A 27301-nucleotide genomic window follows, 5' to 3' on the forward strand; every position below is an offset into this window, starting at 1 on the left:
ATTCATGTTTCAGTGACGGCTCTTCCTGTGGCCCCTCTGTGGATCTTAAATCAACAATGAATAGGGGGCACTAAAACCACCTGTACACCATGTTCTACTTATCTGGTATTACCCACAAAAATGTGAGACCTTGATGTTGTGCTGGGTAATACCGTAGTAACTATGCAGTATAGGCTACAATGCAAAAATGTTTAGCATGGCAATTCAACAACCTCACAGTCAACAGGCTATTATTACTTTCATTTATTAATTGAATACTTCTTCATATCACATATTATTAGGACCACAGTCGCCACACAATGTCAGGAGTAACCCATTACCACCTTAGCAAGCAAATGTCTAGGACTTGAAACATTAGAAAGTAAATACTGTCACCTTGTGGCTATTTGAGAGTAGTGCTGAGATACACCACTTACTCCCACACAATTTCAGTTTAACAATTTAAAAAAAGAAGCCTTTACTAAATGTCCATATAAACATTGAAATCTATGAAGCACCACAACACAATGTGTCTTCAGCAGTTCTCAGAGATGTCAGAGGTGTCGTACGGAGAGGGTCAGCTCTTTCCCCAGAGGGGGCCTGGGCCAATGTAGCGTTCCTCTAATAGCAGACAGAGAAGTAGGTCTTGGGTATCCTGGGGCCAGTGGTATATCCTGGTGCTCTGAAGCCAGGGACATATCTCTGTAGGAGAAAAATAAGACAGGCAGAATCATTACACTCTGGAGAATATAACAACAGTATTAACATGTCTCTGGAAGACAGTGATGGGATGAGCATTACACTCTGGAGAATATAACAACAGTATAGCCTAACCCAGTGAATGGGAAATCTGGTTATCCACTCACCTTCGTAGAGGTGGGAAACAATACCGGTACCAGTCTTAAATGAAGGCAGTGCTGTTGGATGAACTCATTCTGGACCTGAAATTAGAAAAAGTGATGATCAAAGAAAAACACCTAACGCTGGTAGGATTTCTCTTCATGGCATATTAAATGTATACTATACAGAAACTATACACACTGTATAGATGACTAGGGTATACACTACTGGTCAAAAGTTTTAGAACACCTACTCAATAAAGGGTTTTTCTTTATTTTTACTATTTTCTATATTGTAGATTAATAGTGAAGACATCACAACTATGAAATAACACATGGAATCATGTAGTAACCAAAAAAAGTGTTAAATCAAAATATATTTTTTATTTGAGATTATTCAAATAGCCACCCTTTGCCTTGATGACAGCTTTGCACACGCTTGGCATTCTCTCAACCAGCTTCACCTGGAATGCTTTTCAACCAGATGTGATGGATTATCACTGCTGAATGCTGTGGTAACCATGCTGGTTAAGTATGCCTTGAATTCTAAATAAGTCACAGACATTGTCACCAGCAAAGCATCCCCACACCATAACACTTCCTCCTCCATGCTTTACGGTGGGAAATACACATGCAGAGATCATCCGTTCACCCACACCGCGTCTCACAAAGACACGGTGGTTGGAACCAAAAATCTCCAATTTCGACTCCAGACCAAAGGACAGATTTCCACCGGTCTAAAGTCCATTGCTCGTGTTTCTTGGCCCAAACATGTCTCTTCTTATTATTGGTGTACTTTAGTAATGGTTTCTTTGTAGCAATTCGACCATAAAGGCCTGATTCACACAGTCTCCTCTGAACAGTTGATGTTGAGATGTGTCTGTTACTTGAACTCTGTGAAGCATTTATTTGGGCTGCAATTTCTGAGGCTGGTAACTCTAATGAACTTATCCTCTGCAGCAGAGGTAACTCTGGGTCTTCCATTCTTGTGGTGGTCCTCATGAGAGCGGACTTCATCATCGCTCTTAATGGTGTTTGTGACTGCACTTGAAGAAACTTTCAAAGTTGTTGAAATGTTTCGCATTGACTGACCTTCATGTCTTAAAGTAATGATGGACTGTCATTTCTCTTTGCTTATTTGAGCTGTTCTTGCCATAATATGGACTTCGTCTTTTACCAAATAGGGCTATCTTCTGTATACCCCCCTACCTTGTCACAACACAAATGATTGGCTCAAATGCATTAAGAAGGAAATAAATTCCACAAATGAACTTTTAAGAAGGCACACCTGTTAAATGAAACACATTCCAGGTGACTACCTCATCAAGCTGGTTAGAGAGAATGCCAAGCGTGTGCAAAGCTGTCTACGAGGCAAAGGGTGTCTATTTGAAGAAATATATAAAATATACAGTATTTTGATTTGTTTAACACTTTTTTGGTTACTAAACTCCGCAAAAAAAGAAACGTCCCTTTTTCAGGACCCTGTCTTTCAAAGATAATTCGAAAAATCCAAATAACTTCACAGATCTTCATTGCCAGCTTTTTCAAGCAGAAATTTGCATCCTGTAGCTCTAACTCCAAAAAGTTCTGGGATACTGTAAAGTCCATGGAAAACAAGAGCACCTCCTCCCAGCTGCCCACTGCACTGAGGCTAGGTAACACGGTCACCACTGATAAGTCCGTGATAATCGAAAACTTCAACAAACATTTCTCAATGGCTGGCCATGCCTTCCTCCTGGCGACTCCAACCTTGGCCAACAGCTCCGCCCCCCCCGCTGCTACTCGCCCAAGCCTCCCCAGCTTCTCCTTTACCCATATCCAGATAGCAGATGTTCTGAAAGAGCTGGAAAACCTGGACCCATACAAATCAGCTGGGCTTGACAATCTGGACCCCCTATTTCTGAAACTGTCCGCCGCCATTGTCGAACCCCCTATTACCAGCCTGTTCAACCTCTCCTTCGTATCATCTGAGATCCCCAAGGATTGGAAAGCTGCCGCGGTCATCCCCCTCTTCAAAGGGGGAGACACCCTGGACCCAAACTGTTACAGACCTATATCCATCCTGCCCTGCCTATCTAAGGTCTTCGAAAGCCAAGTCAACAAACAGATCACGGACCATCTCGAATCCCACCGTACCTTCTCCGCTGTGCAATCCGGTTTCCGAGCCGGTCACGGGTGCACCTCAGCCACGCTCAAGGTACTAAACGATATCATAACCGCCATCGATAAAAGACATTACTGTGCAGCTGTCTTCATCGACCTGGCCAAGGCTTTCGACTCTGTCAATCACCATATTCTTATCGGCAGACTCAGTAGCCTCGGTTTTTCTAATGACTGCCTTGCCTGGTTCACCAACTACTTTACAGACAGAGTTCAGTGTGTCAAATTGGAGGGCATGTTGTCCGGTCCTCTGGCAGTCTCTATGGGGGTACCACAGGGTTCAATTCTCGGGCCGACTCTTTTCTCTGTATACATCAACGATGTTGCTCTTGCTGCGGGCGATTCCCTGATCCACCTCTACGCAGACGACACCATTCTGTATACTTCCGGCCCTTCCTTGGACACTGTGCTATCTAACCTCCAAACGAGCTTCAATGCCATACAACACTCCTTCCGTGGCCTCCAACTGCTCTTAAACGCTAGTAAAACCAAATGCATGCTTTTCAACCGTTCGCTGCCTGCACCCGCACGCCCGACTAGCATCACCACCCTGGACGGTTCCGACCTAGAATATGTGGACATCTATAAGTACCTAGGTGTGTGGCTAGACTGCAAACTCTCCTTCCAGACTCATATCAAACATCTCCAATCCAAAATCAAATCTAGAGTCGGCTTTCTATTCCGGAACAAAGCCTCCTTCACTCACGCCGCCAAACTTACCCTAGTAAAACTGACTATCCTACCGATCCTCGACTTCGGCGATGTCATCTACAAAATAGCTTCCAATACTCTACTCAGCAAACTGGATGCAGTTTATCACAGTGCCATCCGTTTTGTTACTAAAGCACCTTATACGACCCACCACTGCGACCTGTATGCCCTAGTCGGCTGGCCCTCGCTACATGTTCGTCGTCATACCCACTGGCTCCAGGTCATCTACAAGGCTATGCTAGGTAAAGTGCCGCCTTATCTCAGTTCACTGGTCACGATGGCTACACCCACCCGTAGCACGCGCTCCAGCAGGTGTATCTCACTGATCATCCCTAAAGCCAAAACCTCATTTGGACGCCTTTCCTTCCAGTTCTCTGCTGCCTGCGACTGGAACGAATTGCAAAAATCTCTGAAGTTGGAGACTTTTATCTCCCTCAACAACTTTAAAAATCTGCTATCCGAGCAGCTAACCGATCGCTGCAGCTGTACATAGTCCATCTGTAAACTACCCACCCAATTTACCTACCTCACCCCCCATACTGCTTTTATTTATTTACTTTTCTGCTCTTTTGCACACCAGTATCTCTTCTTGCACATGATCATCTGATGATTTATCACTCCAGTGTTAATCTGCTAAATTGTAATTATTCGATTTATTGCCTACCTCATGCCTTTTGCACACATTGTATATAGATTCTCTTTTTTTTCTACCATGTTATTGACTTGTTTATTGTTTACTCCATGTGTAACTCTGTGTTGTTGTCTGTTCACACTGCTATGCTTTATCTTGGCCAGGTCGCAGTTGCAAATGAGAACTTGTTCTCAACTAGCCTACCTGGTTAAATAAAGGTGAAATAAAAAAATAAAAAATAAAAATTGTAAAGGGTTTAAACACTGTTTCCCATGCTTGTTCAATAAACCATAAACAATTACTGAACATGCACCTGTGGAACGGTCGTTAAGACACTAACAGCTTACAGACGGTATGCAATTAAGGTCACAGTTATAAAGACTTAGGACACAAAAGAGGCTTTTCTACTGACTCTGAAAAACAAAAGAAAGATGCCCAGGGGGCCTGCTCATCTGCGTGAATGTGCCTTAGGCATGCTGCAAGGAGGCTACAGGGAGACAGGATGGACAGCTGATCGTCCTCGTAGTGGCAGACCACGTGTAACAACATCTGCATAAGATCGGTACATCCAAACATCACTCCTGTGGGACAGGTACAGGATGGCAACAACTGCCCGAGTTACACCAGGAACGCACAATTCCTCCATCAGTGCTCAGACTGTCCGCAATAGGCTGAGAAAGGCTGGACTAAGGGCTTGTAGGCCTGTTGTTAGGCAGGTTCTCACCAGACATCAACGGGGGCACAAACCCACCGTCGCTGGACCAGACAGGACTGGCAAAAAGTGCTCTTCACTGACAAGTCGCTGTTTTGGCACAGTGACAGGTTGAACCTGGAGGAATGAGTGCGACAGGCAGTTGTGATTATAGGTTTACTGTAACGGTTCTCCTCCTCTTCTACAACCGAAAAGGAGGAGTAGTGATTGAACCAAGGCGCTGCGGGTTGTGAATACATAATTTATTTAAAGAAAAGACGAAAACACGAACTTCACTATAAACTAACAAAACAACAAACGGAGTAGACAGACCTGGATGACGAACTTACATTAAACACGAAGAACGCACGAACAGGGAAAATAGACTACACAAAATGACGATGTACAAAACAAACCGAACAGTCCCGTATGGTGCGACAAACACTGACACAGGAGACAACCACCCACAACGAACACTGTGAAACAACCTACCTAAATATGACTCTCAATTAGAGGAAAACGCCAAACACCTGCCTCTAATTAAGAGCCATACCAGGTAACCCTTAAACCAACATGGACGCTCATGGCTGGCCGACGGCTCTGGACGCTCATGGCTCACTGACGGCTCTGGACGCTCATGGCTGGCTGACGGCTCTGGACGCTCATGGCTGGCTGACGGCTCTGGACGCTCATGGCTGGCTGACGGCTCTGGACGCTCATGGCTCACTGACGGCTCTGGCAGATCCTGTCTGGTTGGCGGCTCTGGCAGATCCTGTCTGGTTGGCGGCTCTGGCAGATCCTGTCTGGTTGGCGGCTCTGGCAGATCCTGTCTGGTTGGCAGACGGCAGACTCTGGCCGGCTGAGACGCACTGTAGGCCTGGTGCGTGGTGCCGGAACTGGAGGCACCGAACTGGAGACACGCACTTCAAGCCTAGTGCGGGGAGCAGGGACAGGGCACACTGGACTCTCAAAGCGTACTATATGCCTGGTGCGTGATACCGGCACTGGTGGCACCGGGCTGAGTGCACGCACATCAGGACGAGTACGGGGAGAAGGAACAGTGTGTACAGGGCTCTGGAGACCCACAGGTGGCTTAGTGCGTGGTGCCGGAACTGGAGGCACCGGACTGGAGACACGCACCATAGAGAGAGTGCGTGGAGGAGGAACAGGGCTCTGGAAACGCACTGGAAGCCTGGTGCGTGGTGTAGGCACTGGTGGTACTGGGCTGGGGCGGCGAGGTAGTGCCGGAAATACCGGACCGTGCAAGCGTACTGGCTCCCTTGAGCACCGAGCCTGCCCAACCTTACCTGGTTGAATGCTCCCCGTCGCCCGCCCAGTGCGGAGAGGTGGAATAACCCGCACCGGGCTATGTAGGCAAACCGGGGACACCATGCGTAAAGCTGGTGCCATGTAAGCCGGCCCAAGGAGACGTACTGGTGGCCAGATATGCAGAGCCGGCTTCATGGCACTTGGCTCAATGCTCAATCTAGCCCTACCAGTGCGGGGAGGTGGAATAACCCGCACTGGGCTATGCACATGTACAGGAGACACCGTGCGCTCTACTGCGTAACACGGTGTCTGCCCGTACTCCCGTTCTCCACGGTTAGCCTAGGAAGTGGGCGCAGGTCTCCTACCTGCCCTTGGCCCACCACCTCTTAGCCCCCCCCCAAGAAATTTTTGGGTAGTACTCACGGGCTTTTCGGGCTTCCGTGCTAGACGCGTCCCCTCATAACGCCGGTTCCCTTCTCCGGTTGCCTCTGCTCTCCTCAGTGCCTCCAGCTGTTCCCATGGGAGGCGATCCCTTCCAGCCAGGATCTCCTCCCATGTGTAGCAACCTTTACCCTCCAAAACATCCTCCCATGTCCATTCCTCCTTCTTGCGCTGTCCCTTCCTCCCGTTACACCGCTGCTTGGTTCTGGTTATTTGGCGGGTGGTTCTGTAAGGTTCTCCTCCTCCTCTACAACCGAAGAGGAGGAGTAGTGATTGAACCAAGGCGCAGCGGGTTGTGAATACATAATTTATTTAAAGAAAACACGAAAACACGAACTTCACTATAAACTAACAAAACAACAAACGGAGTAGACAGACCTGGACGACGAACTTACATTAAACACGAAGAACGCACGAACAGGGAAAATAGACTACACAAAATGACGATGTACAAAACAAACTGAACAGTCCCGTATGGTGCGACAAACACTGACACAGGAGACAACCACCCACAATGAACACTGTGAAACAACCTACCTAAATATGACTCTCAATTAGAGGAAAACGCCAAACACCTGCCTCTAATTAAGAGCCATACCAGGCAACCCTTAAACCAACATAGAAACAGAAAACATAGAATGCCCACCCAAACTCACGTCCTGACCAACTAACACATACAACAAACTAACAGAAATAGGTCAGGAACGTGACATTTACTGAGATGAACAGCTTTGTTTTTCAGCCCCAGGAGCTGTTACTTCATTGGCCTATTCTGTGTGTAACCAGGGAGGTGGACACTGAGGGTTTATTGACCCCAACTAACCACAGGGAGGAAACTACAATCACAATATTTGAGCAGTGTATGAATATTTACTGTATGCAAGCTTTATGTATGTTTACAAATGGCACAACAGTTTCCTTCTACAGTCCTAGTCTTGAGACTCCATAATCAAAAAAATTCTGTAGCTACACACATGTATCTGATATATTCGTACAGGTACATGTAAGTGTCTACCTGAACTTTGTGTGGAGACCATGCTCATCCTCTCCATCTCTTTCCACGTCTGCCTTGACTTGGGACTGATGACCACGATGATCACCACTGACTTCTGCAACACGGCACCTCCTAGTCAGTTCAGTTGTTTTATGTATAGTTTCGTAATTGGATAGGTCCAATTGATTTCCTAAAAATGCTGACAGCTTAGACTTACATCCTTTAAATAGCTGTCCGTCCACTTGTTGATGTCCATTCTTCTAACCGTGCTATCAAAGATGTCAATCTGCCAGAGAGAGGAAGTATGTTTGAATAGTAGTATTTCAAAGAGTGGGTGAAAAAAATAAAATGGAAAACTTGCAGCTGGTTTAAAGCCCTGATCTGTCAGAAACTTCACAAAGGTAAAGATCTCACTGGCTGTGTCCACAGAATATGTAATGAACACATTTCCTGCGATCAAACAAAGCATTGTACCACATGGACGCTAATTGTGCTCAGACAAATATTTACAGCACGTTTTTGAGGATGTTATAAGTACTAATATTGAATTCTTAAAAGCCAAATCATAGGGTGACACAATCACTTCTGATTCACCGAAAGTCCACTGTTTAATGAACAATCATCTTTAATGTCTAAAAATCAATGATCTTGGTTTTGCTGAGGGATGGACATTGATACGTAATTACTGCACTCCTCAGATAGACTGATGGTCTTCCTCAGTTCCTGTGTAGCTGTTCCTCCCCCATCTGGTTGGCCAGGGGTCGCTGGGTAGGAGGGCACCACACTGACCTCCCTCATCACCTGTCTGGGAGGGGCGACACACTTAGGAAGATTTAGACTGGAGGCTTTTAGAGCTTCTTGCCCATATAGTCTGTTTGAGCCTAGAGAGGGAAAAAGTGTAGAAGAGTTGAATTTATATTCTAATGCTCAGCAGCAGGGTTTGGAGCCCCACAAAACCCCCAAAAGTTAAAAAACATTTGCTAGTTGACTATAACAATGCTAATATATAGGCTAATAATACAATCTGATGCTAGCCCAGTGTAGGAATGTTTAGTGTACCAGGACAGTGGGCACTGGCGAGGGTCCTGCTGAGGTTCCGTAGGGTGAAGATGGTTATAATGATGATTATAGAGGAGACACGTTTGATTTATGGGCTGCTGACATGTGTACCGTCTCTGACACCTGCTGTGCACCGGATCTGGGCCTGTCAAGTGATGTGAGAAGACATGATTTTAACCCTTGTGTTGTCTTAAGGGTCAAAAATGACCCGCCACTATGTTTAACAGCAGAGAAAACCCCCTAAATGATATTTTTTTAACTTGAAATTTGATTACTTTTCCTAGAGTGACCCCAACATTAGAAAAGTGAAACATAACCTTTGTTCATATTTCCATGAAAGCTGTACACCACCAGGGAACAATGATTGTCTTAGGGTCATTATTGACCCGGCAGTTATAAAATAACTTACACAGCACAACAACAAAAAACACACACACACACACACACACACACACACACACACACACACACACACACACACACACACACACACACACACACACACACACACACACACACACACACACACACAATGAGCAATTGAGATTGTGTGCTACTGATTGAACTCTGCCAAGAGCTCCTGAAGAGGAAGATCAACATGGTTGGCACAGAAAGAACAGGCCTGAGCTCCCCCCTGCACTCCTCGCAACAAGGGGGAGAGAGGCCTTTTCATCAAAGTTTGCCTTCACCCCCACCACCACTCTAGTTTCTTACCTCCCAAAGAGGAACAAGAATGTGGTCCTCCTGAGCACATTGCACAAAATGGCTGAGATCAGTAATCGTGAGGAAAGAAGCCAGCCATCATCCTGGACTACAACCACAACAAAGGAGGCGTGGACAACCTGGACAAGGTGATTGGAACTTACAGCTGCAGGAGGATGACTGGCCACTGGTATCTGGTCATCTTCCATAACATGATTGATGTGTCCTCATACAATGCCTTTGTGATATGGAACAAGATCAACCATATCTGTTTGCCTAATAAGCGGAACAAAAGGAGGGAGCAGCTGGGAAAGACACTTGTAACCCCACGCATTCAAAGAAGGGAGTGCCTCCTCGCACAGCAGCCTATGCAGCGCTTGTGAAAGCTGTTCAGGGGGCTGAATCTTGTCCTGATTCACCTGAGGCTGCAGCTGGGGCAGGCAAGAGGAGGTGATGCCAATTCTGCCCCCCAAAGAAGGACTGTAAAACAAATACTATGTGCTGCACATTTGAAAAATACATCTGCAAAGTCCATGCACACACACCTGCATACTGTCCTACATGTGCAAATTAGAGTTGAATGATTTATCCTGATGATGAGAGGGGGCGCTATTTACACTCTGGGGGAAAACCGTTCCCAATTTAAACGGCCTCGTACTCAATTCTTGCTCGTACAATATGCATATTATTATTACTATTGGATAGAAAACACTCTCTAGTTTCTAAAACCGTTTGAATTATGTCTCTGAGTGAAACAGAACTCATTCTGCAGCACATTTCCTGCCAGGGAGTAAGATTTCTGAAATCGTGGTCCCTGTTCCCAGGTCAGTTTATAAGTCCCTGTGAACGCTGTGGGGCTACAAACACTGCATACGCCTTCCTCTAGATGTCACTAAGTGGTGACAATTTGAATGGAGTCGATTGCTCAATCTGGGACCTTATATAAGACCCTGGAGCGGAAGTACCTTCCTTTTCAACCGTGCGCCTGACGCAGAATGGACGTCGGACTGGCCTCCTTCCAAGCTTTGGTTTAGCCAGTTCTATATCTCCGGTCATGTTTTTATTCGTTATAGTTGTTAAAGACATCATAAGGTAGTTAATTTAAACCGACTTATAGCAATTTATATCAGTTTATTGCGATTTTCTGGCATTTCTTTGTGACGCACTTTCAAGAGTTGGACACTTTTCCAGTACATGCCGAACGTTAGTGGCCATTTCGACAGGACAAGAGGACATCTTTCGACCAAAAGACGATTGTTCTGGACAAAGGACACCTTTCCCAAGATTCTGATGGGGGTTCATCTAAAAGTAAGAACTATTTATGCTGATAAATCGTTGTTCTGTTGAAAAATGTTAAATGAATAAGCCGCCATTAATTTTTGGGTAGCTTCGCTTTAGCGCACCCTGTATTGCGCAGTAAGGTTAATTTTAAAAATGTAATTCAGCGATTGCATTAAGAACTAATTTGTCTTTCAATTGCTGTCCAACCTGTATTTTTTTAGTCAAGTTTATGAATAGTTTTCGATAAAAATAGGTGTCTTTCCAAGATGGCGCCGGACAGATTGCTTGAGTAGTTGGACACTATTTTCATTGTCTAAGCACGATTTGTGCCGCTAAATATGCACATTTTCGAACAAACTCTATATGCATGGTGTAATATGATGTTACAGGACTGTCATCTGAAGAATTCTGAGAAGGTTAGTGAAAAAATTTATATATTTTGGTGGTGATAACGTTATCGCTCTTTTTGCCTTGAATCAATGCTGGGGTGATGTTTGCACATGTGGTATGCTAATATAACAATATATAGTGTTGTCGCTGTAAAACACTTAGAAAATCTGAAATATTGTCTCGATTCACAAGATCTGTGTCTTTCATTTGCTGTACGCTGTGTATTTTTCAGAAACGTTTTATGATGAGTATTTAGTTATTCCACATTGGTCTCTATAATTGCTCTGGCTGCTTCGGTGCTATTTTTGACGGTAGCTGTGATGGTAGCTGCAATGTAAAACTGATTTATACCTCAAATATGCACATTTTTCGAACAAAACATAGATTTATTGTATAACATGTTATAAGACTGTCATCCGATGAAGTTGTTTGTTGGTTAGTTTGGTTGGTTCTTGGTTAGTTAGGTTGGCTTTGTGCATGCTACCTGTGCTGTGAAAAATGTCTGTCCTTTGTATTTGGTGGTGCGCTAACATAAATATACGTGCTGTTTTCGCTGTAAAACATTTTAAAAATCGTACATGTTGACTGGATTCACAAGATGTGTATCTTTCATTTGCTGTATTGGACTTGTTAATGTGTGAAAGTTAAATATTTCAAAAAAATGCCTTTTCAGTGGAATGTGGGAGGAGTTCCGCTAGCGGAACGCCTGGGCTAGACAGGTTAAGTTCGTCACATTTATGTTTTGTATCTAATATCTTCTTTTATTCTTATTTATTGTTGTTTATACACCTTGTGGGTGGGGGCAATGGTTAAAAAATGGGAGAGGACTAGTATTTTGTAGTTGAACTCCTCATTGTACAGTATATAAGAACATATCACTATGTTGCCAAAAAAGATCAACACTGTTCAAGATTGATTCCCTTCAATAAAATGCATTCAAAACTATATTCTGGACATTTCTGCTACTTTCTTAGGCTATACAAGTGCTAACTCTTGCTGAAAAATGTATGTTTACACCTATGCAGTACCTTTAGCAATAATAATAATAATAATTAACCTCTACTTTAGTTAAGAAAACAAGTATGACAGGTTTGTTGTAATAAAAACGAATGGTGTCCACTGATTAAATGCAGTCTTTCTGGATTGTGAAGAGGGAAAACCCAGATATTCACAACGTTTGTGATGAATGACAGGTTGTTTCTTCATGCAAAATTTTGAGATTTGGGGTTTAAAATTAAATTAAGCTGCTTTATTTTAGGGGTTTAGTGAAGGCAGGTCATTTTTTACCCTTAGGACAAGGGGAGTATACAGAATGTTAAGACTACACAAGGGTTAACATCCTGTCTTGGATGGGCTCCAAATCAAAGCCATTACTTCAGCTGCGTTTACACAGGCAGCCCAATTCTTATCTTTCTCCACTAATTGGGCTTTTGAACAACCAGATCAGCTCTTTGCCAATAATTGGGCAGAAGATTAGAATTAGGCTGCATGTGTAAACACAGCCTATGTGAATTATAGAATGTGGATCATCCAGGCTAAATCTCAGACAATAATATATATACAACATCATAAACAAAAACTTCACCAACTTACCAGCAAATGTTATATAGCTGAGTCGTTCCATACATAAATGTTTATATTCTGTCATAAAGAGCACATGTTCATAACACTCTAGATTTAAAAAAAACAAGTTTTTCCATCTCAAGAAGTCAAATTAAGACAAATGCCAATTAAAGTAACAGTGTTTCTTCATATAAAAAATCCGATTTATTATAATATAATTTAATATAACAGGGTTTTAACAGGTTACTTAAAATATTATAGGGATGCAAGAGGAACTCTAGTTGTGGAACGACCCAGCTACTGTCATAGACATTCAGTATCATGCATTTCATGTATGTATCTACAGTTGTGGCCAAAAGTTTTGAGAATGACACAAATATTAATTTTCACAAATTCTGCTGCCTCAGTGTCTTTAGATATTTTTGTCAGATGTTAATATGGAATACTGAAGTAGAATTACAAGCATTTTATAAGTTTCAAAGGCTTTTATTGAGAATTACATGAAGTTGATGCAAAGAGTCAATATTTGCAGTGTTGACCCTTCTTTTTCAAGACCTCTGCAATCCGCCCTGGCATGCTGTCAATGAACTTCTGGGCCACATCCTGACTGATATTAGCCCATTCTTGCATAATCAATGCTTGGAATTTGTCAGAATTTGTGGGTTTTTGATGGTCCACCCGCCTCTTGAGGATTGACCACAAGTTCTCAATGGGATTAACGTCTGGAGAGTTTCCTGGCCATGGACCCAAAATATTGATGTTTTGTTCCCCGAGCCACTTAGTTATCACTTTTCCGTTATGGCAAGGTGCTCTCTCATGCTGGAAAAGGCATTGTTCGTCACCAAACGGATCCTGGATGGTTGGGAGAAGTTGCTCTCAGAGGATGTGTTGGTACCATTCTTTATTCATGGATGTGTTCTTAGGCAAAATTGTGAGTGAGCCCACTCCCTTGGCTGAGAAGCAACCCCACACATGAATGGTCTCAGGATGCTTTACTGTTGGCATGACACAGGACTGATGGTAGCGCTCACCTTGTCTTCTCCAGACAAGCTTTTTTCCGGATGCCCCAAACAGTCGGAAAGGGGATTAATCAGAAAGAATGACTTTAACCCAGTCCTCAGCAGTCCAATCCCTGTACCTTTTGCAGAATATCAGTCTGTCCCTGATGTTTTTCCTGGAGAGAAGTGGCTTCTTTGCTGCCCTTCTTGACACCAGGCCATCCTCCAAAAGTCTTCGCCTCACTGTGCGTGCAGATGCACTCACACCTGCCTGCTGCTATTCCTGAGCAAGCTCTGTACTGGTGGTGCCCCGATCCCGCAGCTGAATCAACTTTAGGAGACGGTCCTGGCACTTGCTGAAATTTCTTGGGCGCCCTGAAGCCCGCTGGAGAAGCCCAGATAAAGAGAAGTCCTCATCCTCAGTCCACTGAGCCTTTTCTCAGTAGGGGTGTAACCTGAGGTTGTCAGGATGGGGGTCTTTCATCAGGCGATCAGGGGTGTGGGGGGACATGTCTTGATGATGTGGCCCAGGCAGGGAAGGGGCTCTGGGCGGGGGTGGAGGCTGACCCTGAGGGTCCTCCACTGGGCTTCTCCAGGGGTCCCTGGGGTCGTCCACCTGGCCTACGTCATTGACAGTCACCTCAGGGGTGAACCAGCCCTCTTCCTTTGGCCCACAGGTCAAAGGTCCAGGGTTGATAATGGCATAGACTTATCGGTCCCCAAAGGAATGCTTCTGTGACAACAGGAATCTGACAAAAATAAAAAGAGAGGTTGTTATTCAGCTTAAGCCATTTAGAAGAAGGGATGAAACTATTTGTTATAACTAGGAGTGAGTTTAGTGAAGTCTAAGGTTAACTTTTCTGTCTGTTAAGTGTAGTAGTGTTTTCTGTAGTGTAGTAGTGTTTCCCTTAGTGTAGTTGACAATTCCATACCGTGATAGAGTCCATTCTTCTCTCAGGAGTAATAGACTTCTTGTGAAATTGAAACAAATGCGGTATTACAGGAATAAATGTGGTATTACAGGAATAAACGTAGTATTACAGGAATAGAATATGAACTATGTGGATAGCAGCATGACATGACACTCTTGGCAACACTTTTCAGAAACCTTGTATACACAAGTGAAACAAACTGTTTTAGAGTGAAACAGATAGCAGTGATCTATAGCTATCATTCTAGATCGATGTAAAACACTTCACTATACAGAACTTTCAAAGCAGTCCTTTGGTGATAAAGAGTCACTATAATACATACGATTATAACCAGTCAAACCAATGCTCCTAGAAAGTGAACTTTGTCATTCTTTCAAGCAACTACTGTAAACCTTCCTGCATGGTGTCTGTGAATGAGTAATAAAAAACCAAATCGTCTACTACATTCTCCCGACTTCAAACAATGAAAATAAGTTAAAACTTACAGCAAAGTGTGCCATTTACAGTCCCGTTTAACAGTTAAACCTGAGCCCAGCCCCACTGAACTTTACACACCTATCTGTGTCAGAGCTGTGTATTCCCTGGCTCCCTCTACATGCAAATCTGCTATGAGGCGAACAGCAAACATTCCCACTATTTATGTTTGAAGAAGAGATCAGCTCATGCAAAGCAGCGAAGTTCCTTTTGCACAATTTATGCAAATAATGTGGGTCATGCAGTTCACGTCTGCCAATCAGGTTGTTCTCCAAACAGAGCAGGAATTCTGTGACCAGTCATGATGAACCTTGTAGTTTGAACTGATAAATGACGATACTTGTGGAATGAGATAGTGAAAACATACCCACAGATATGAAGGCACTTGGTTAATGGAAAGTATACCGCCCATTAAAGTGAACACGCTTTTAACATCCACACGAATGGACATAAAATAGCCTACACGGTTTGGTATTGTAATGAGAATTTTAATGTTTGTGCTTTTCTTATAACTCATTTCTGAGTTCTATTCATGTGCTGTTCTATAAACCAATGTCTGTGTTCATGCAAGTGGCTACATGTACAAATCCTCACTATCAGTAGCTGCAATTTGGCAGTACGCCCAGACCTTGTTTTGAGAACAAACAAATATCTCAGTTTCAAGGTCTAGCTTAGAGAGAAGAAGTGTCACGAATATCACCGAAGGTGGCTCCCCTTCCTGTTCGGGTGGCGCTTGGCGGTCGTCGTCGCCGGTCTACTAGCTGCCACCGATCCCTTTTTCCTTTTCGTTTGTTTTTGTCTAATTGGTTTCACCTGTTCCTTGTTGGGTTTTTGGGGTGGGTACTATTTAAGTTCGTTTATCCCGCTTGTGTGTGTGCGGGCTTGTTGTTATTGTACGTAGGAGGTGTATTGTTGATTTTGGGTTTTCGCTGTCCGGTTTATGTAACAGTGGTCTTTGGGTTGTGTTTGCGCCTGTGTTTTGGCTTCACCCATTTTTGTACCTGTTCCTGTTTACTGTAAAAGCATTTAACATTAAAGCATTTTTTCCCGTGAAACTTCTGCTCTCTGCACCTGACTCCACACCCATCATTCTCCTGACGTTACAAGAAGACTCGTGAGGTATTGGTCTGTCACATGTTATGAACCAGTATTGGTCTGTCACATGAATGAAACAAAACGGTAAAGATGAATTAATTATGCTAAATCATGCAAATACAACTTGTCTGTCTATAGCCATATGTAAGACAACTGCTGGGTCTGAGCTCCTGAATGACGTACTATGGTGCATTGAGTTCGTTGGAACCTCTCCAGCGCGCTGACAAAAAACAATGATTCATTTAAGATTGACTTGGAGTGTCCCTGTGTAAGAATTTCCACGACAGTATAAATTCAAATGTTGTTTTACAAGTTGAGTTTTCTTTGTTAGAAAAAAGTCCATGTAGGCCAACAAACACTATTCAAACATAGTTTATAACAACACAGAACGATCCTTTAAACTTACAATGAAATACAAACATTCAAACCAACAACTATAGAAACCGGTATCCAGTAAAGAAAACAAGCAATTCTAAAAGTTGTTCATATTCAAAAGTAGTCCAGTCACCACGTCCTCCGTTCCCCCCTCCTTTCCTAATGAGGTATATAAACCCTGGACTGCTAATACTATGTATTGGCCATTGAAAGGCTTTGAAGTCACTGGTCGGCCATCGGCCATATTGTCACTCCCCAGTAGGAGCAGTCATCCATAGGAATGAATGGAATTCTACAGTATTTCAATTCAATGGTTCAAGGACAAAATGATATGTATTTAAGTATTTTTTGTTGTTGTAGTGGGGACGGTAACATTAGTACTCTCTAAAAAAAACAACTTAAAGGAATTTAAAGAAATATATTTTTATGTTTAGCTCACATAACATAATTTAAAAGTATGCATTAAGGTGTCGGTAATACGGTAAACGTGTCAAAAACGAATGTCGACATTGCATTTCTATAGCTTCCAAAATCTTTTTTTTTACAATGGAGGAGAAGTTCCAAGATGGCTGTGCGGTGGCTTCAATACAGTGCCTCCTGTCAGTCATCCAGGGTTTATACACATCATTGTCCTTTCCCCCCCATTCTCCTCCTCTCTACTGGGTCTGTTTGAGGTTGGTGAGGACTACAGTGATGGGGTCTCTGGTCGGCGGTACTTTATGGTCCACCAGAGAGAACACCTTCATTGTGGTCTGGGTGAGGAAGGAGCCCAACTCTCGGGCCTTGGACTTGCAGGTGAGAGTGTGGAGCAGCTCCTGGCGGAAGCGTCGGCTCACCATGCAGTAGAGCAGAAAGTTGGTGCTGGAGTTGAGGTTCTGCAGCATGTTGGCCAGGTCACTAATCAAGTTGATGGGAATGCGGTAGTCGTTCCGGTCGAACCAGTCGTGGTTGTACTTGGTGCGCAGGATGCAGTAGGTGACGAAGCGTGGCAGGCTGAGCACCACGAAGGTCACAGACACTGTGCCCAGCAGGAAGATGGTCCTCCGCACCATGCCCTTGGTGCTCCCCCCCCGCATGACCCGCCGCTCCTCCTTGGTAAACAGCTTTCTGGCACGGGTCAGGTGGTGGCCGATCAGCGAGTTGAAGATGATGACCAGGATGATGGGGATGCCACCGGAGAGGAACGTAGTGACCCACACCAGGACAGTAGAATAGATATGGCCCCTGTAGCGACACCAGGGCAGAGTCACATTCTTCCCCTCTATGGTGAAATTCTTCGGCGTCACCACGTTGATCCAGCCCATGGGCACGGAGGCCAGGTGGGAGACCAGGATGATAGACACACAGGTCAGCCTAGTAACCTTGGCCTGGGAGAAGTGCTGCTTGGCGGACGTGCTGCTCAGGACCAGGTAGCGTTCGATGGTAAACACCACCACGATCCAGGAAGAGCTGTATAGGGAGCCGTACTGCAGGAAGCCCATAATGCCGCAGGCCGGGTGGGAGTGCCAGAAAGGCTGAAGCTGCCAGAAGGTGAGCGTCAGGTCCAGCAGGATGACCCACACCAGGTAGAAGGTGTCCACGATGGCCAAGCAGCTTAGGTAGATGATGGCCGTGTCAGACATTCCACACTTCCGGAAGCAGATCACGTAGAACGTGAAAAGATTGGCTGAGGAATAAGAAATTGAATGGCATCTGTTTTGAGTTGTGACATTTCCTTGTCAATTGATCTCACAATAATTCATGAAAACAAGTTTTGAACATCACACAGACACAAATAGATTTAGGAAACAGCACAAACAAGATAAAAGATTCACACACCTGGGATCCCCAGAATGCACAGCAAAGGGTAGTAGACCTTCTGAACAGTGATGAAGCCACTGTCCCCCTCCATGTTTCCGTCCTCCTCCTCAGCACCAGGCAATAGCAGATATGGTAATGCCTGCAATAAACCCATTAAGGTTAGCTGGATAGGAGGACATTATTGGTACAGAGATGAGCACAGTGTACTAAACAATATGTGGAGAAGGACCGAGAAGGGTTACATATTTCTCCCCCCAAAACACTTTGGTTTTTACTAGGCTTTATGGATATATTATGATTGGGGTTAACTATTTGTTGACGAGATTTTAAGGGTAAATTTCAATGAGAAAAGGAAGCACTCAAACAGATACGTCAGACTTCATGATCACATTTGAAAAGATTCCATACATCTCAAGGCAAGGATTAACGTACGGACAGCATTTGATTCAGTGTAAAATATTGTGAAACTGATGATGACTAACACAATAGCTATGTCAACAACAGCAAAGGATATTTTACTGCCTGAAACATGCAAATATCTCATCTGACAAGTCTCTACAGAATAGCAGAGTACAACATGACGACCCTTGTGTACCTATGACCTTGAAGGGCTTCTATAAGTGCCTAAATGACTCTGTGGTAATGTATTGACATTGACCAGGAGACATGCAGATGAGGGTGAATTTGTGCTGTTATCATATATCTGTGGTTTTCTTGGAACTGGGAAACAGAAAAGGCAATTCCACCTGTGTCAATATAGCACTATGATCACGTTCCATTTTATACCCGGATGCCCATATAGCAAAGTCAAATTATTGGAAATATATATATTTTTTCAGCAGAACACTTGGAATGTCATAGACTTTAAGCACAAGTAAATATCTTGTAGCCTATACAAATATATATCATGATACTGCCAACTGCATGACTAAGTGCTAGAATCTACTTTCTGTACCATTACCATACCTTTCAAAATGGATAAAACAAACGGAGAACTGTATGGTAAACATAACACAACTGAGAGTTTAGATTCCAATATTTTATCAACAAAATAAAAACACATTTACAAACCCCCCCCAAAACATGCACTTGTCTACAATAATCCCGTCAATGTAAGCGCATACTCTAACAATAAAGTGTTAGTACAGGTTACTTACACAGAGGGGCAGGCCTGCTGGTAGAGTAGAGATCCACAGTGTTGGCAGTCCAGTCCAGTCCAGTCCAATAGTATTAGGTGATGATGAGGACCAAGTGAACCAGCTGCAGGTCATATAAAGCTTCCCTATCTCTCTCCCTCTCTCTGGGCAAATCTACATACAGGAAGGAGGCCTCATCTACAGGTGTCACGTCACCTGAAGCACAATTGGACAGACAGAGCTGCACAGTGTAGGACAGACCTCGGTAGGGTTTATATTGATCTGTGAGATCCAGGCCATGATAACCAAAATGGTATTATTTGCGCTAGAATAAGATGCCTATAATGTCCTTATAACAAATTAATTATTGATTGAGATATTGTTATTGTGATGTATCCAAGCAGATGTATTACAAGTCACCATGATTCATCAATGAAGTTACCAATCATGGCAGCTGTTGGTGAATAAATGAAGATATTTCACTCAGGCTGTTTACCATTGAAAAACAATAGCCTGTTCCGGTCTACTTAACTGGGTGTGTCTGAATGTCTCCCATAGTGCAATAGCAGTTGGGTCTGATCTACTTAGTTCATTGACTTTAATTGAACCAACCCCACAATTTTTGGGGAATAGACAGCTGAGTGAGGTGCCTCGCTTCCTCTTATGTCTCTGAGCTCAGTACAACCTGCCAGTAACACACCCACACATGGAAAAGACTCCCTCTTGTGGTCTTAATAACCTCTTGAAGCTAGGGGGCAGAATTTTGATGTTTGGATAAAAAACGTGCCCGAAGTAAACTGCCTATTTCTCAGGCTCAGAAGCTAGAATATGCATATAATTGGCAGATTAGGATAGAAAACACTCTAAAGTTTCCAAAACTGTCAAAATATTGTCTGTGAGTATAACAGAACTGATATTGCAGGCGAAAACCTGAGGAAAATCCAACCAGGAAGTGCTGTTTAGTGAAACTACTCTTTTCCATTGCAAGCCTATCCTCCATTTTATTTATTTATTTTTATTTATTTTACCGTTATTTTACCAGGTAAGTTGACTGAGAACACGTTCTCATTTGCAGCAACGACCTGGGGAATAGTTACAGGGGAGAGGAGGGGGATGAATGAGCCAATTGTAAACTGGGGATTATTAGGTGACCATGATGGTTTGAGGGCCAGATTGGGAATTTAGCCAGGACACCGGGGTTAACACCCCTACTCTTACGATAAGTGCCATGGGATCTTTAATGACCTCAGAGAGTCAGGACACCCGTTTAACGTCCCATCCGAAAGACGGCACCCTACACAGGGCAGTGTCCCCAATCACTGCTCTGGGGCATTGGGATATTTTTTTAGACCAGAGGAAAGAGTGCCTCCTACTGGCCCTCCAACACCACTTCCAGCAGCATCTGGTCTCCCATCCAGGGACTGACTAGGACCAACCCTGCTTAGCTTCAGAAGCAAGCCAGCAGTGGTATGCAGGGTGGTATGCTGCTGGCCATTTAAAGGGATATCAACCAGATTCCTTTCCCTATGGCTTACACAAAGTGTTTCAGGCTTTTATTCTGTAAAATGAGCGTGAATGATCACATCGCGTCAGTGGATAGCCAGATGTCCTCAGATTTGTGCTTGCGCTCGCGCCAGGAGCGAGACCTTTTCTTTCTCTCTTCTATTGAAAAGGCTACCGTCCGGTTGAAATATTATCGATTATTTATTGTAAAAACAACCTGAGGATTGATTATAAAAAACATTTCACATGTTTCTACGAACTTTACGGATACTATTTGGAGTTTTCGTCTGCCCGTCGTGACCGCACGAGCCTGTGGATTTCTGAACAAAACACGCCAACCAAATGAGGTTTTTGCATATAAAGAGAATCTGTATCGAACAAAACAATTTTTTTTTGTGTAACTGGGAGTCTCGTGAGTGCAAACATACGAAGATCAAAGGTAAGCGATTCATTTTATTGTTTTTCTGACTTTCGTGACTAATCTACTTTGCTGCTAGCTGTTTGTAATGTTTTGTCTGCTGAGAGCTGTCCTCACATAATCGCATGGTTTGCTTTCACCGTAAAGTCTTTTTGAAATCTGAAACGATGGTTGGATTAACAACAGGTTAAGCTGTGTTTTGGTGTATTGCACTTGTGATTTCATGAAAATTGTATATTTTTTGTAATTTAATTTGAATTTGGCGCTCTGCAATTCAGCGGATGTTGCCGAAAATGATCCCGCTAAAGGGATCTGTGCGCCAAGAGGTTTTTAACAGAAAAATAACACTTACAATCAGACTGGTCTTGTTCAAGATTACTGTAGAACCCGGACAGAAAAAAAGTGAATAATGTTCCACACTTGCCAGCTAACATAATGCTTTTTCTATTACAGAGATTGTGCAGTGACTCTCGTCTGATAACAGACACATGTCCTGCAGCTTATCAGCCATCACGACTCGTCCCATAAACATTGATTCAGAAATCAAATAACGGAGAACAAACAACAGTACTGATGCTGCTGCTGGTAGTGATTATATGACTAAACACTGAGCTAGAAAGCTGTGTATTTGACTCTGATGTGTGAGCCTGTCATAGCTGAGCTGTCTCTAAGCAACCTTTACCAATGGAGTTGATGAGCTACATGATGAGGTGTGAGGTGTGTCACTACTGATTGCCTGAGCTGCAGACTATGTGTGTATGCGTGTCTGGCCATAGTGTTCCCCTGTATCTACCTGGCACTGGTGCCTCAACCCGCTGCAGGCCTGCCCTGAGTTCATGTACCAGTCATTTAGCACCTCTTCAGGTGACCAGCTGGCCGCTGGCCCGCTCATCATACAGCTATGGGGCTAGAGAACCACAGCTGTCAAAGGTCCAGTCTGTCTGTTACTCCGCTAGCATGACAGAGTGAGACAAAAAGAGAGCAAGTGAGAGAGATGGAGAGACGCCCTGTTTATACCTGGTTCTATCACGCGTCCTTTGTCCTGAAGGATGCATGTTAACGACAGGTATAAACAGGGCTAGAGAGTCTTCTTCAAAACTCTTATTTTTCACCCTGTAGCAACACCAGGTGGTCATGAAGGCAGAGATTGACAGGCCTAGTGGATTACAATGTCCAGACACACACAACAGACAACGTATAGAAGCAGCAATTCCATAAAAATAAAATAAGTGTCTTGGAAAGAGTGTAAAATGTTTATTGTTCTTTTTGAATTTCAAATGCCAAGTCACTGAATTAACAAAACAGAAATGTAAAAAAATGAAAAATGGAAGAAATAAACTAGGAAGTTTACTGACACTTTTAAAACCATTAAGCTGTAAAACTGTAAAACAATGATGGGGTTCAATCTTAAACAGATCCCGATTATCACTTTAACCGTCTTAAGATAAGAACAAATACTACATTGAGACTAAACAAGGTCAAGCTTTACAGCTGGAAGCTTCACCAGTGTCTTTCAACATTCCCCTTGAAGATACAGTACAACCCATTCCTCAGAGATCTAGCAATTAAGGTTAAATAAAACATACTCTGAAACAGAAGACACAAGACTTAAAATATCCACGTCAGTTTAAACATAAAAAGGTAACGTAATCCAAAGGAAGTGGTCCAGAAAGGATCTGAGAAAGGATCCTACTGGTGGTGCTGTGTGCATACAGACAGACCTAGGGTGGGACATGAGTATTGAGGTGCAGGGGAATGGGGACATGTCACTGTTCACAGAGGGAGGAAGAGACGTTAAGACACTAAGACTTCCCAGTACATGGCTACACATCATGGAGGAAACAAGGTCCATGAGATAGATGCCTTGGAATGGCTGTTAAAATGGAACTCTGTATACAAGTTCAAACATGACCATTAAATGTAGACATCTTTCTCTTCTTAAATAAACTGTATGCCCTTCCAGTACACACTAAATAATACCCGGAAAGACAGATTTTGTCCCGCTATTTACTTTTCTTAAAATCTGGTAAGCAAGAAGAGATATGTTCAAAGTATAATTCTTACACGTTTGGCTGTAATTACAAAATGTAACATACATTATTTGTAAAATAACTTTGTTACAGCATTAGCCCAACATCTATTATTATGAGGAGGACAAAGCTATCTCACATTGATGAATCATATCAAACTTACTTCATAAGAAGCATTGCTAAAAAAACGGACTACTTTGTCATGCTAGCCTGAAGTCGGTAAAACAGATGACTTTGCAAAGAAAGGAATGTCCTGTAGAATCTGGATTGGAAGAGAATCTGGATTGGAAGAGAATCTGGATTGGAAGAGACCAGATATCTTGAGATATTGGTCTCATGGTGCACTTTTGAAATGGTCATAATTTCTTTATTATCATCGTCATCATCATTATTGTGCTGGAGAAAATATGTCAAACAAACAAACCAACAAAATAAAGCCCAAAAGTTAAGCAAACAAGCTGTTCGTATTTACATTGAACACAGGCATTTCGTTGCATCATCACAAACCCAACCACACCCAAATCTACCTCCCCCCTTCCTTCCCCCTCTCTCCCTCCTTCATAACTCATCCACGCCCAACCTATTTAACCCAGCCCTAGCTAGATCAAACCCCCCTCTCCCTCACACACAAAACCTCTGGTATCCAGTCTGTTGAGTCTTAGGGTCAGCCACGGAGAGTGAGGAGAGTTGAGACAAGATGCTCTGTTAAGTTGAGGAAGATGTACAGGTCCCTGGTCCCTGGTGGGGCTCCAGAGAGCTACGGTTCAGTCCAGTCCTGTTCCTAGCCCAGAGCCCAGCGTTTAGAGGTTGTCCCCTGGCTGGTACTGTGGCTCCGTGGCCGTGAAGTAGTCCTCCAAGAAGGCCTGCAGGTACTCGAAGGTGGGCCTCTCCTCGGCGTCCTTCTTCCAGCACTGCACCATGAGCTCGTGGAGGGAGATGGGGCAGTCCTGGGGACAGGGCATCCTGTAGCCTCGCTCCACCTGCTCCAGCACCTCCCGGTTGTTCATCCCTACACACACGCGTGCCGGACAAACACAGACACACACACACACACAGACACACACAGGAAAAGAGATAGAGATAAGTTCAGTAACTACAGCAGAGGTTTTTAAAGTAACCGATAAGACAGTTCAATGAAAGACATCAGTTTTGACCTCTAATGAATGACCTTAATGACAGAGACATTGAGCTTTAAACCTCAGAGATGCTGATCTTAAGGCACCATCTGGACCTGGAAAAGAATTTATGTAACACATGGGTTACACGTTTTACAACCTGGGGATGTGTGAATGGCTTACTATCTGTTTTTGACGAGCTAAGAGATGTAGCCTCTGCATCAACAAGAAGAGTCCGGAGAAAGGGCCTCAAAAGCTGCTAAGACATCTGTTAGGATGATGCTATTATTCCCTTAGCTCCAGCTTGGCATCCATAGCGTGCAAGCCCTCCCCTCGTGCCCATTCTCCCTCCCTCCCTCCCTCCCTCCCTCCCTCCCTCCTGCACACCAGCTCAGTGAAGTGGCCCATCTAGACAAACATGTGTTCCTCCCTCCCTCCCTCGCGCTGATCTCAGTCAACTCCCTGCCCCTGACCAGTCCTCTCACATGGGCTAGCAGCGGCCCAGAGGCAGACCCTGGATTAACAGTTATAAATCTCTGATTCTGGCAGGAAAACAAAGTTACTCAGCCGTGGTTAGACCTCTTCTTTTCTTTAGCGTAAACAGCAGGAGCTGCCTGCAACTTGTTATATAAGCTGTTGTTGTGCTTTATAATTGCACCATAATCCTCTACCTATTCTTAATACAAGTGAAGCTTATCCATAATAGTAACTTAATCAAAACAAACACAACACACATCGTCTTGAGGTCTGTCAGGATGTGAACATTATATCACATGGGTTGAGTCCAAAAACGGCACCCTCTACCCTACATAGTGACCAGAGCCCTATGGTGCCATTGGAGATGGAACCATTGACTCTCTGGTCATCTGTCCCTTGATCCTCCTCACCTGGGTAGGGTACCCGTCCCTTGGTGACCAGCTCAGTGAGCAGGATGCCGAACGACCACACGTCTGACTTGATGGTGAACTTCCCAAACAGCGCAGCCTCCGGGGCAGTCCACTTAATAGGGAACTTAGCACCTGGGAGAGAACAGAGGGAGATGAGTGGATGACAGAATGTAACTTAGCTACATATGGCTACCGGTATTCTTTTTCTCCAGAGATGGGAGTGTCTCTCAGTGTCTCTGTTCTAGTCTGTAGTACAGTGGTATAGACAGACAGTGAGCCATTGACATCCTGTCAGGGTGTGATGATGCACACAGTATCGTGTTGGAAGAACTCTCTTCATGAACTAAGGCAATCATTAGTGTGTGTGTATGTCCTCACCTTGCCGTGCTGTGTACTCATTGTCCTCAATCAGCCTGGCCAATCCGAAGTCGGCGATCTTACACACCAGGTTGTCCCCGACCAGGATATTAGCTGAGCGCAGGTCTCTGTGAATGTAGTTCATCCTCTCGATGTACGCCATGCCTGCTGCCACCTGGAACACACACACAGACAGACAGACAGACAGACAGACAGACAGACAGACAGACAGACAGACAGCACTGTAAAATCCTTGAGTTAAACGTAGTTCCAGAGAGAATACAACACACGGTGACACACCCCTGTCCTGAAGTTTCAGTGCTGCTGAGTCGTCGTGTTTGTGAAGTCACACAGAGTTCAGTTATATAAACACAGAGCTGAGTGAGTGACATCTTTGTCGGGGCTTACCTGGGCTGCCATGTCAACCAAATTGGGCAGCTTCAGTCCTCGTCCCTCCCCATCCTTCAGGAAATCCAGGAGGCTTCCTAAACAACAGGAGATATCTGTTGTCGGAACATGCATTTGAAATAGAAGATCTTTATTGAAACAAGTCTTCTGAATGTCAGTTAACAGTCTGACCTGCATGTGGGATTCCTTCCCAGCATGCCGAAGAAACAATGATCACTTCAAAGTTTTCATCCCATTTTTTTCTATACTTAATTGACGGATCTTTAATTGAAGCTCTTTCTTGTGGTGCTCGTAAATGTCAGATTGTTGGCCGACTGTGCCATAGTTAACTATTGGCTTCAATTATTGTTGCACTGAAAAAACACACAGGGCTTGCAACAAGGCAGATGGTTACATAGTCTAGCTAGCTAGGCCTACAGCGTGTCACTGAAGGTGCTGGCTCATCACAGTGTCAATGTTGGATTATTCTTTAATGAAATATTGAGTTCTAGGGTCCGTTTTCTCCATAGCATCGTCGCAGAGTACGTGGACAAAGGTATTGTATTGTGTGTGTGTTTTTGTGTGTTTTCTGTGTGTTACAACATGAACTGTGTGTGGGTATGTGTGTGTCTGTCTATGTGTGCATGCGTCCATTCATGGGTGTGTGATTGACAATACCTTTGCCCATGTACTCAGTGACGATGTAGATGGGTTCCTCAGACACCACAGCGTAGAGCTGCACCAGCTTGTCATGGCGGAGCTTCTTCATGATCTGGGCTTCTTCCAGGAAGGACTCAGGAGACATGGTGCCCGGCTTCAGAGTCTTCACCGCCACCTTAGTGGTGCCGTTCCACGTTCCTGTTACCCACCAATAACACAGTATAAGTACAGCCATCACATCTCACAACTTTTGGGTCCGGTTTCCTAGACACAGTTTAATCCTAGTCTTGGACTAGGTTATTTCAGTGGAGATTCTCCATTGAGCATGCTTGTTAGTCCAGGACTAGGCTCAATCTGGATCTGGAAAACTGCTCATTGATGTATACAGTACATCACGTCACAAAGCAAGACTTGAGACCATTTA

At 43.9% G+C, this 27301-nt stretch overlaps 2 protein-coding genes and 1 pseudogene across 4 annotated transcripts in view; all 3 read right to left on the reverse strand.

Annotated features, from left to right (window-relative positions):
- Nucleotides 1-228: 228 nt before the first annotated feature.
- LOC129817123 (E3 ubiquitin ligase TRAF3IP2-like) lies at nt 229-15225 on the reverse strand (annotated as a pseudogene).
- A 1974-nt stretch (nt 15226-17199) lies between these two features.
- On the reverse strand, nt 17200-18475 carry LOC129817937 (probable G-protein coupled receptor 139). The gene is made up of 2 exons (XM_055873535.1): nt 18403-18475; nt 17200-18250 (listed from the first exon to the last, which is right to left on the reverse strand). The coding sequence occupies exons 1-2, from the start codon at nt 18473-18475 to the stop codon at nt 17241-17243; spliced, it is 1083 nt and encodes a 360-aa protein (XP_055729510.1). The 3' UTR covers nt 17200-17240.
- Nucleotides 18476-22680: 4205 nt separating this feature from the next.
- LOC129817552 (tyrosine-protein kinase Fyn-like) overlaps nt 22681-27301 on the reverse strand; it is an 80852-nt gene continuing 76231 nt past the window's right edge. For all 3 annotated transcript variants that reach the window (XM_055872934.1, XM_055872933.1, XM_055872932.1), the window contains 5 exons: nt 26896-27075; nt 26239-26315; nt 25852-26005; nt 25474-25605; nt 22681-24480 (listed from right to left, as the gene is read on the reverse strand). In XM_055872934.1, coding sequence (XP_055728909.1) covers nt 24272-24480; nt 25474-25605; nt 25852-26005; nt 26239-26315; nt 26896-27075 — 752 coding nt within the window. In that variant the 3' untranslated portion in view covers nt 22681-24271. The remainder of the gene's footprint in view (nt 24481-25473; nt 25606-25851; nt 26006-26238; nt 26316-26895; nt 27076-27301) is intronic.

Source organism: Salvelinus fontinalis, chromosome 20 (assembly GCF_029448725.1).
Source record: "Salvelinus fontinalis isolate EN_2023a chromosome 20, ASM2944872v1, whole genome shotgun sequence".
Lineage (NCBI taxonomy): Eukaryota > Metazoa > Chordata > Actinopteri > Salmoniformes > Salmonidae > Salvelinus > Salvelinus fontinalis.